General features: G+C 54.1%; 2 protein-coding genes across 8 annotated transcripts in view; both read left to right on the top strand.

Moving 5' to 3' along the window:
* The window catches only part of LOC117652706 (dystrophin, isoforms A/C/F/G/H-like), a 35985-nt gene extending 29536 nt beyond the window's left edge, over positions 1 to 6449 (top strand). The window contains exon 40 of the mRNA XM_034397799.1: positions 6402 to 6449. Coding sequence (XP_034253690.1) covers positions 6402 to 6449 — 48 coding nt within the window. The remainder of the gene's footprint in view (positions 1 to 6401) is intronic.
* The window catches only part of LOC117652403 (dystrophin), a 149052-nt gene that overhangs the window by 8140 nt on the left and 129464 nt on the right, over positions 1 to 11448 (top strand). For all 7 annotated transcript variants that reach the window (XM_034397282.1, XM_034397281.1, XM_034397283.1 and 4 more), the window contains exon 2: positions 9442 to 9536. The gene's annotated coding sequence lies outside the window, so the exon portion shown is untranslated. The remainder of the gene's footprint in view (positions 1 to 9441; positions 9537 to 11448) is intronic.

The raw sequence follows: 11448 nt of genomic DNA, 5'->3' as shown, positions 1-11448 counted from the left end.
GTGCGGAGGCCGGCAGGGCACGCACCTTGAGGGCAGCCCGGCCCGAGGCTCGGCCGGAGGGCTCCAAAGGGCCAGGGCGGCCCCAAGGGCAGCCCCAGGGCGTCTGGCTGCAACTTTAAAACGCGATGGCGCCTTCCAGTGTGGGCTGTGGTGTGGCGCGGGCCTCTCCCTTCTGGTCGAATTTGCGTCCGAGCCACGCGTTTTCTTCGTGTTTTTGGCTGAGCGATAGCGAAGCCTGTTACTCCAGTGGGGTTGAAAAGTTTTTTCTGTCTGTCTGTCTGTCTGTCTGTCTGTGTGTCTGTGTGTCTGTGTGTGTACACTACTCCTCCTGAACGGCTCGGCCGATCCGGCTGAGATTTTGCAGGCTTATTAGGTATGTCCTTGGCTCGGCACACGCGAAATTTCACCATCCTAGCTCAACTGGTTCAGATTTTATAGCCGAAAAACACCTAAAAAACGGCGAAAAATCGAGTTTTCTGCAGGTAGATCACCTCTGTCTTGAAGAAAGTGGGGTCTGGGGGGCTCCGCCCCCCAGCCCCGACAAGTCAAAAAGTGACAAGGGTCATGGTCGTGTTATCTGCCGATGAAGCAACTCTCTAGAATTAAGGGGGGTCTGGGGGGCGGAGCCCCCCAGCATGCAACACGGAAGAAGTAACCGAGGATGGACAAGCCAATGCCTGCCGAAGGCAGGCTAGCGCCGCAGGCCAAGGTAGGTACGCCAGGCGCGGATTGAAGGAACAGGCCGCGAGACATCGCGAAGCCTGTTACGACAAGACGCGGTCTGGCGTAAACCTACCTTGTTATCTTGGCTCAGGAATCAACTTCCTTGTTGCGACGAAAATAATTTCAATCTGTGAAATCATGAATTTTTTCCTCGACTGGACTATGGTTTTACTAAAGTTCGGGCAGCGACCCTTTGCCCGTCCCCTGCCTCCCCGTAATTCATGAACTTCTTTGTGGCGGGCAGGGCCCAGGCAGGGCCAGGGCCAGGGCAGGGCGAGGTGGGTCGTGGGTGGCCTCTGTTGCGCTTTCCTTGGCTCCTCAAATGTCAGACGCCGAGTCGAGGCAAGACAGGGGCCACGCCATCGCAGGGGGTGGGGGCCGCACGGCGTCGTACGGCGTCGTACCAACCGGCGTTTAGGGTGCCGGCCGAGCCGAGCCGAGCCGAGCGAGGGGCCGCGCGCTTCCCACGCGTGCGTGATTAACGAGTGGCTGTGGCGCCGTGGCGCCCTGCGAGGCCCTGCCATTGACAAGGAAGGATCAAGGGAGTCGCACTCGCTCGCCCTGTGATTCCTCGTTGCCAAGCGAACCGCCGAGGCCGAGCCCCGACCGCGGCCCCGACCCAGGACTCGGGGGCGGAGGGGCCTCGTCAGCCCGCGTGCAGGGCGTGCAGACCGTGGCACGCATGGCGCCACCCCTCCCCTCCCTCACTGGCGGGCTTGTTGGCTTCCCTGCAGGAGGTCTTGCACACTGTGTGTGTGTGTGTGTGTGTGTGTGTGTGTGTGTGTGTGCGCGCCGGTCGGTGCGGCAATACCACGCGAGCTGCGTGACGACGACACGTTGAAAAGTCAAACGTCGCTGTTGTTGTCACAATGTTGTTACCGCTGAGCTCACTTCCTAAGAGCTCTTACCCTTCAAATTCGCCTCAAATACTACCACAAGCGCTGTAAGGCCTCACAGACCTTTAGCGTTGGAGTAAGCAACTGCAACAAACACAGGACTGAGACTCGAGGGGGGCACCACTCTCATTTCAGTCGTACACAAGATTACAGGATTACGGGAAATTTACTAGGGATTACGCGTGAAATTTTCGAAAATTGGTTCGAAAACGTTGAAAAATAGCTCAAAAACGTTGAAAATGACTAAAAACGTTGAAAAATGACATAATTTTGTCAAGGGTTACGTGATTACGCCATGGATTACCAGAGATTACCAGCCAATTTGTACACAGGATTACGGGGGTGGTGGCCCCCTCGCTGAGACTGCAAACTTGAAATGCAGGCAGTGTCTTGTTTGAGGCAGTCACCGTCAGGGACCGCTAAATTACCTACCTGCTTGTGACGGTCCTGCACAGTAAATTCCTTACGTTGGAAGGCTGCACCAACATTTATGGTGGAGATTTTCTCCATAATACCAACGAAACTCGTCAAAATATCTATAAGGTACAGTGAATTCTCAATGGTATGTTACGAAGTCAGCTGCGCCACCATAATATGGAACATTTTCACCATAATATGGAGAATCTTCACTGTAGAACATTTAGAGTGTGTGCGCTGCGCCGCGCTGCAGCGGCCAGATGGAGGGCTTTATGGGCTTCGATAAAAGCTAATAAGGGAAAGGGACAGCCCATCGTTCACAGCTTTCTCTCTCCTTTCGCGAGTAAGTTCGGCGCGCAGCTTACTCAGGGATTGCCCGCGGAGCCCCCAGAAATCTCGTACATTATTTATGTCGTGCCTGACTGGGATCGGATATTGATGCGATGCGCATTCAATTTCTAGGTTCAGTTCCTCGCGCCGGTTTGGTCCTTTTGGGGCGCGGCCGGTCGCGGCTCCCCTTCCCGCCTCGCAACAAAGCGCGCATTTGAGTCCGCTTTATGTTTTTGGCGCGTGGGGCCGCACAGTGGGCCAGAAACCGGCGCAGGCGGCCAAAATTCGAGACTCGCTTTGAGCTCCAGAGTCGCTAAATGGGGCTCAAACCGAGCGTGTGACCCCACCAATGGATTCCTCGTTCTGAGAGCAATCCATTGGTGGGGTCACACGTTCGGTTCGAGTCTCATTTAGCGACTCTGGAGCTCAAAACGCGTCTCGAATTTTGGCCGCCTGCGCCGGTTGCTGGCCCACTGTGGGCCGTTGTCATCTGGACGGACGGGGCGTCGGAGCGGCGCTGTCGGCCGCGCCTCCATCAGACTCGTAAAAAAAGGAGAGAGGAAAAAGGAACTGTCAGAAACACTTTGGTCGTCGTGTGGAATTGGCCCTCGACGTTCGATTTCTCTCCTCCGGCCTCGTTTGCCTCGACACGCCGGGCAGGCCGACGGCAGGCTGGCGGCGAGCAGTCTCTTGCCGGGTGGCACACTCTAAATGTTCTACAGTGAAGATTCTCCATATTATGGTGAAAATGTTCCATATTATGGTGGCGCAGCTGACTTCGTAACATACCATTGAGAATTCACTGTACCTTATAGATATTTTGACGAGTTTCGTTGGTATTATGGAGAAAATCTCCACCATAATATGTTGGTGCAGCCTTTCACCGTAAGACATTTACGGTGCATGCTGAAAACCTTAACGTGGTCTACACGTTTGGTGCGGACCTCAGTCGCCCAGATGATCGGTGATGACCGCAGCCTCATGGTATTTCAGTGCGCTGTCATGGGATTTGTGTCACGGGATCCCATGCAGTCCATGGTTTTTTGGGACTGGGCTGAATAGGACCGTATCCTTAGAAAGGCCTTAAAGGCAAAGTATACCTTTGCTATAGAGGTCAATTTCCCGTCTCAGTTCGGAAACAGTGTTGCCGCAAAATGGGTCGAAACGGTGAATGTTGACCAACGCCATTTCACAGGGATGCCCTGCTTCGGCCGGCTGGCCCGTATACCTGTTCGTCCTCTAGATGTACAGAGGACTAGACCACACCAAACGTGGCCAAACGTGGTCTAGACCGCACCAAACGTGGTCTAGACCGCAGACCGCACCAAACGTGGCCAAACGTGGTCTAGTCCACACCAACTGATGTGGTCAAAATGGCACCCATCTGACCGCACCAGTGGTGCGGTCTGGACCACGTTTGGTTTTTCAGTGTGGTCGAGTCCCTGCACTGTAAGGCTGCCAGTCGGTGGTGCGTGACATGAACAACCCGCAAGGCAATGCGCCAGACGCCAGACGAGCAGAACGACGTGGAATATGAAGTCGTGTCTGTGCGAATTCTCTTGCAGGCACACCCTTAAAACCTTACGAACTACTTTGAACATACATAGTACAAACTAATTTACTTTGTTATACAACGAAGTAGTTTGTAAATTACGGAGTATTTTCTCTGTAACTTTGTTATTACAAACTGCTTTCCTTTGTAAGCCCTAAAATAGTTTTTAAGGTTTTCACAGTGCACGTCAGTTTTGTGAATGCGATCTTGCAACGCTTCCGAATAGGGATGAATTGCCTTCTTAATTTTAAAGTCTTTCATCAGGGCGTGCGCTGCGAAAACCTTACAAACTATTTTAGGCCTTCCAGAGAAAGGCAGATTGCTATAACAAAGTATTTTGAGCAAACATAAGCTTACAAAGATAATTCTTTGTAATTTACGAACTATTTCCTCGTAGAACAAAAGAAAATAAGTCTGTAGGTACTATGTGTGCATAAAATACTTCGTAAGGTTCTAAGAGTGTTGGTTGCTTTTCGTTGGGAGTCTTGCCTGATGAGCCTCAGGTGAGCAGCGGGGACAAGCTTCGTCGGTGCCGGTCGTCCGGACCATTCCACCACCCCACTCCCCGAGGCGTCCGTCCCGTTGCCATTTATCAATTTTTCATTCTTGCGACTTTTCCCCCCGAGGAATGCGGGAGGTGGGAAGTGTCCCCAGTTTGTCGGGTGATATCCGGCAATGCCGCAATTAAATTCCTGGGCGTCTCATCCGCCGATATTGGCCGCGCGACGCCTCGGCAACGCGCAGCGCGGCGCCCCACAAGCCGCTTTTCGGCCGGGCTACAGTGGGCCAGAAGACCGGTGGAGGCGGCCAAAACTCTAGACGCGTTTTGAGCTCCAGAGTCGCTAAATGGGACTCGAACCCAACGTGTGACCCCACCTATGGATTGCTCTCCGAACGAGGAATCCATTGGTGGGGTCATACGTTCGGTTCGACACCTGTTCAGCGACTCTGGAGCTCAAAACGCGTCTAGAGTTTTGGCCGCCTCCACCGGTCCTCTGGCCCACTGTGCGGGCCTGCCTCTGAGATGAGGGGTGAGTCTCGGCGAACGTTCCGGAACGGCCTGTGCCAAACCCCCCTTTTTATTACAGTAAAAAAATATTTTTCAGTCATATTCTCCAAATTTATGGACGTCTTCGTAAGCTACTCGCAATCGAGGCGTTGGAAATCCATAATTTGTGCCAGCGTGCTGCACGAAAGAGAATTATTCAGCAGTCTGCCCGGGCCCGGCAGTGCCCCGCACCGGGCCGGCGTCCTGGGGACCTGTTTTAGCCCGGCCCTGGCCAGCCCTTCTAGTCAAGTCACTATCGGGGCCTCACACGCCGCGTCGCTGGCGTCCCTCCCTGGCAGGGCGCTGGCCGCTCTGGCAGGGCTGGCATCCAGCGCGGACTGCAATAAATCCTTGCCTTCTTGTCTTGCGCGGCCAGCCGGCCAGCCACGCTGGCAGCCAGACGAGTGGGTCCGCACGGGGCGGCCCACGGGGCGGCCCGGCCAGCCGAGGGTGAAGACCGCTCGGGTCGCACCGTCCCCGGCTTCCTTGGATGCAGTGGATGAGTCTTGGATGCCGTCTGGACCGCCTCGGGGGCACCGTTTTATGGCGACTCGTACCTCTTTCGACCTTCCCCCGGCAAAGTCTTCCTGCTCGCGATACTATAGTGCGTCAACGTGAACCGGGGGGGCTTACCTCTGGCGGTCCTCGCTATCGCTCCGGGCACCTACAGGAGCATGCATGGAGCCTCCGCAAAAATCCCCTTTTCTTCTTTCCTTCCTCGTGAGGCTATTCCCCGAGTCGTCGAACGGCGTTGTTTTTATTCCGCTCGGAGCGTGTTTTGTTCGCCGACTGCAGTTTCACTGCAACTCGTCGCGACGCCTTTGCCCCCGACGGCGTTCCCCAGTGAAGACACGACGCACCGGGAACCGAATCGGGAACCGGGTCGCTCCTTCGGCGTCCACGTCTTCGTCCCATTCCACCGCGCCCCGTCCCGCTCCGCCCCGAAAAAAAAGTTGCGGTCACCGAATTTTCTGCGACGGGAACGTATTATGCACAGGGATCCTGAATGTACCTCGGAAGGGCAGGCATCAACGTTATTGTAAGCGTTCAATTTATGACCGGTAACTGCACTGCAAAAAATCAGTGTCTGATACGGAGCATGCTACGGCGTTCCGTATACCGCCTGCAACTGCAAGTTATTTTTCTGCCCTCTCGAGTTTGTATTTGGAAGCACTTGCAACAGTCCATACCCTCAACCTTCAGTGAACATTGTCTTATGCCTGTTACGTCACGTCAAGGATCCCTGATTGAGCAAGATTTTGAGCTTATCATGCATCGTGCTCGTGTGAAGAACAAATAAATGACCCGTAGGCGGCCGCCGGGTCCTGTCGGCAGTACCATAGTGAAAATTTGAGTCGTTCTGTGATGACAATTTCAAGGCTAATTTTCCCTACAATGTCATCAAAACAATTGATGTTATTGTTGTCACACCCAGGAGCTTTTGATGGAAATGTCAATTTGTGATGAGATTGTCACCATTTGAAAGTGATGAAAACGTCATCAAGTGACAATAAATTTTCACAGCGTGATGGTTCGTCGCGGACGGTGGATCGCACAGAAATTTGTCTCGTTGGGGTCGCGGGAAAATGGGTCATCTGGCCATTGTTTCCCTGTCCGATTGCGGGTCTCATTACTGCTGCTTATTCAAGTCGCCGCTGTTCTCGGTCTTTCACAAAATGGCGCCTGGATGGCGCGGGGTGGCTGGCTGCCCGTTGATTCAATTCAGGCTGCTTCCGATCCGTTGCTGCGTCTCTCTCGCTCCCTCCGTAGGACGTCCCGTGAATGCGAGTCCGAGCACTGTTCGAAACCCCCTCGCCGCGCCTCACCTCGCTGCAGCGCGCTGTGGAGGCCGATTGCACGGAAAAGGGGAAAACAGCCTTTCGGGCGGGGCAGGGCGGAACCGAAGGCAGATCCATCTCTCATCCCGGAACCTGGCCCTGCCTGGCTCGGGGTCTTAATGAGCCTTTTGGGTAAAATCGGCTGTTCCACGCGTCTGCCGACGGCTTGCCGACGGCTTGCCGTGTTGGCCAGTCCTTTGGCCGGGTGGCGCTTTCGTCGCTATCTCGCTCGTCCTCATGATGCTCCAAGGGAATTCAAGAGCATCCCAGCGAGCAGGTCGGCCGGCCGAGACATAAAAGGGATTCGTCCGGGGCGGCCCACGTTTTGACCTCCACAGTTCGACACAGCCCAGAGAAGGGCCCGGAGGAGGGGGAGGGCTGAATAGCGGTGATCAGTAAAGTATCGATTCGTTTTTCGCATCCTCAAAGTCTCGGTCCCTTCGGCCTCCCCACCCCTTCTTCTTTTTGTGAATATCACTGACTTGTGATTCAGGGATATCCTCTTTCGATGCACAGCGAATAACATTAGTCTTTGAACTCTGTCGAGTCGTGTAGTATTTCCGCGTCGCTGAGTGCAGAAGTCGGCATTGAAAACGGGAACGTCTTGAATCAGGTAAAAGCGTCGCTGACAGTCAAAGAACTCGAAGCGTGCTTTTCGTTGTATATTTGCATGTTCGTGGCGGGCGGACACTTGCATTTCATTTTGCATCTCAACATTTTCATCATTCAAACGACATTTTATCGATACCCATACACGTTTCTGCGCATTAATAGAATTTCGTGAAGAACCTTAACAGACTTGTCAAGACGAAATTGCTAATAATGTTTATAAAACAATTAAAAATCTTAATCTTATTAATGCGCACAATCGCCAGTACGGTATTAAAAAAATTCAGTACGAGTCTTAGAGTGAACTTCGTCGTCAGAATCGGGAAACCCTGTGGTCGGAGATTGGCAACATTTGAACGGGGGAGGGGTACCGCACTGCATGCGGACGTGCTTTATGCACTCGCCCTGGGCAGTCTGCCTCGCCAGAATTGCACCTCGCTCTGCCTCGCTTTGTGGAAAGATAATGAGGCCGGTGCACTGAGACAAGCGAGACGGGCTGCTGGCTTTGATCTGCTCGGTGCGTGATGGAAAAGCTAAAAGACTGAAAGCGCTGAAAGGCGGGGCTGCACCTCTTTGCGGCACTGCGTCTCTGTTTTCACTCCGTTATTGCCATTCCGCGGCCGTTCAGACGCCACCGCCTTTGGCAGACGTTTTTTGGCTCACGCGACACTCTGCGGTGGATAAAAACCGCTCTGACATCGCTGCACTCGTGGTAATTTTGTCAAAATATCATAAACATGTGTGAAATTCTGATCAAAATTAACACACTTCTAAAAGCTGAGAGTCTGAATACTTCTTCTGATATTGATGGCCTGAGTTTTACGGAATGTCAGAAGAAGTTTTCAGCTTTCAGAGGTGCGCGAATTTCGATCAGGTTTTCAGACAGATTTCTCAAATTCTGACAAAATTTACACGAGTTTGTGAAACCCTTGTAACTCACGCATCTTATGCGATTGCGATTCGCTTGCAACGCACCAATGCAATGCGCCCTTTGCGTCTTTGTTCCGTTGTGATAAACTTTTGTGGGATCTCGCCTCATTCCAAGCCCATCCTGACGCACCTTCGCGAAGGCCTGCCGTAGATAGACCCTAAGAGAGGTAGACAGACAGGCAGGCACTCGTTGGCTCAGGGCCGTAAGTAGCCCAAGCCGTCCGGCATTTAGAGTAAAGTATGTACCAGCTGTGGCACTGCCTGGCACTGCCCCGTAAGGCCTGGGCGTAAGGCCTGGGCGGGGTGGCGGGGCCCGTGTCCCCACGGCACAGCGCCCCTCCTCCTGTGTGTCGACAAACAGTGCATGTACGCCACTCTAGTTAGAGTCGGCGTGGCAGGCACACCTAGCGGGACCCCGCTGTTAAAAATGATTCCTCGTTTTGCAACAGCTTATGTGATTCCTTAATAAAAACCCCAACAACATAAAGATGACAAATTTTGAACTTTGAGCCTAACTTTTGTAATTGCGAACCCGAGTTATAAATGCGGTGGTTTCTACCACCTACCTCCCGTTCATGTGACCCTGAAGCTATGATACCGCCCGGCCGCACTCTCGAGTGGCATTGACTGTTTCAGTTGATTCTTTCGCGGTCTATTTGTGCTGCCAACACTGAGAATATTTGAGTCGTCACTTGATGACAATTTCAAGGCTAATTTTCCTTACAACAATGTCATCAAAACAAAAACACGCCCATGCAATATGTATAGGAGCTTTAATGAAAATGTCCTCAATTTTTGATGAGATTGTCACGAGGGGTGACCCACTGTAAAATTTTGTGTACAATGATTGTGTGAATGTGCAAGAATGTGCAAGATTTCTGGCGTTTTTGCCACACTTGTTGCCTACTTACAGGCGTTTTTGCCTCCTGAATGTGGAATGTGGTCAAATTTTGTACAATGAATGTGGGAAGCTGTTCCCCCTCGGATTGTCATAATTTGAAAGTGACGAAAATATCGTCCACGTCTTTGTCATAAAGTGACAACAAATTTTCTCAGTGAAGCCTCGCCGAGCCTAACACCTTTCTTCCGATGTTGCAGCCGACAATGCCGCTCGCCCCCGGCCGCTCGAGACGACTTCACCGAGCTCGGCCGCCAACAGCCTCCTAGCCAGCTTCGACAAGTCCATTCTACAGGTGAGTTTTGGCAAGTTGGCTGTCACCCTTTTTCTTCCTTCCCTTGAACTCTCTCTTCCTCACGGGCTGGGGCTCGCTGGAGCTCTGGCCGGGATCCCTCGGGTCGCGCGAGGCAGGGTGGGGCAGGGCGACGGGGTCGGGAAGCGGGGCCGGCGAAATTACCTCCCGGCTGGGAAACGGTTTTTGGGGACCCCGCGCCTCGTGGGCCAAAGGGTGGAGGGAAAGGGGTTCGTGTATACGGCGACTAAAGGGATGACAGTCGGTATCGCTCAACTCGCGGCCTGGGAGGACTGGCAGGCTTTGCGTGGGAGGGGGTGGGGTAGGAGTGGAAGGCACCGCACACCATGCCTACTCTCCAGGCGCCGCAAGTCCTGGCCCGGTCCTACTAGGTCCTACTCCCCAACCTCATCAGCGCATTACTCTGGACCGCTGCTCGCATCCGGGCCCAGAACCCGGCTATTCACACTCACACACACACACACACACACACACACGCCTCCCCGCCAGGACGTAGTGGTCCCGGCTCATCAGCATTCGCCTGTTTTGAGTGGCGAGACGTCCCGACCGTGCCGACGCCTCGTGGATCGCGGAACCGCGCGGTGCGACCTCACCCTTTCATCTCCATTTCGTCCCTCGCCTTTTTCTTCCCGCCCGTTGTCGTCCTTCTTGTTGTTGTTGTTGTTGTTGTTGTTGGCGAAACGCCTTCTCGCCCCGGCCGTCTCCATTGCCTGATGGATTGCCGCCCTCTTGTCTTTTCAAAGTAGGCGTTTGTACGCGTTTACAGCCCCACCCACCCCCTTCCAAGCCCCCTTCACCCCTTGCAGCCTGCAGCAGGTTTAGCCGCCTCCTCCCCCTCCCTTAAAACCGCTCCCCGGCCGCTGCATCCCCGCCGTCTCTGTCTTGTTGAAAGGCGTGAAAATTTTTTTGTTTTCAGGCTTTTAATGGCCCTGCGTGCAATGCTTTTTTGGGGGGAAGGGGGGTTGGACAGGTGGAAGGCTTCCGTCGAGATGCCGCTGTGTAGTCTGCGATCTGCGAGACGCCAGGTCTGTGACGAGACGACAAGCTGACGAGCTGCAGACAGCGATCGATGCGGCCTCGAAGCTGTTTCGTGATATCGCGGCCAGTGCGATACCTCGTGCACTGTAAAAAATTCCGTACTTTTGTACGGAAATGGTACAGAAAAATATAGTACGGAGGTACGGAGAAAAGTACGGAACGTTCCGTACTTGCTCCATATGAACCCATGTTAATGGGTACGGGGAAAAAGTACGGAACGTTCCGTAGTTGGCAAGTACGGACGGTCCAGGCAAATTATTGACCAGACATGTTCCGTACTTTTTCCGTACTTTTTTCTCACAGTGTGCGGTGCGGCCTGGGCCTCGGCCTGGGTCTGCGCGCCGCGACGCGCGCCCCGTTTCGTGTTTGCAGACGAATAGCGGAATACGTGAATCCCGCCGCGCCCTGACATCTCATATTTCGCGTGGTGCGGCCGAGGAGGACGAAACGCGAAACAACAACAACACCAAAAATACCGGTGTGAAGGTGCCCGCGGCAAAGGTATCCCTTTCGTGTGATTGGGGCCGATCTTCCTTCTTTGAGGAGAATGGATGGGGCCCGTGGGTCGGCCTGGGCCTTAGCCCGTGGGGGTGCGGCCTTTTGCGGCGCCGGCGCGGGATAGCGCGAAACTAGATCTGGAACACCGCCGCGGCGCGCCGCCTGGACCCGGGGGACTTGGGGGGGGGGGGGGGGGGCGTCGGCTCTGTGGCTTTTCATCGCAGGGACGATTGTTTTTCCTCGCGGCTTGAAAATTTCAGCGAGGACGGGGCGACGGGCTGTCGTGCTGCCACACCTCCGCCTGCACCCTCCCCTCCCCCCCTCCCCCTCCCCCTCCTCCCCGCCGCCTCGACCGCTT

Source organism: Thrips palmi, unplaced genomic scaffold, assembly GCF_012932325.1.
Source record: "Thrips palmi isolate BJ-2018 unplaced genomic scaffold, TpBJ-2018v1 HiC_scaffold_7, whole genome shotgun sequence".
Classification (NCBI taxonomy): domain Eukaryota; kingdom Metazoa; phylum Arthropoda; class Insecta; order Thysanoptera; family Thripidae; genus Thrips; species Thrips palmi.
Note: the sequence above shows the minus strand (reverse complement) of the source record. Positions and strands in the feature narration are given on the sequence as shown.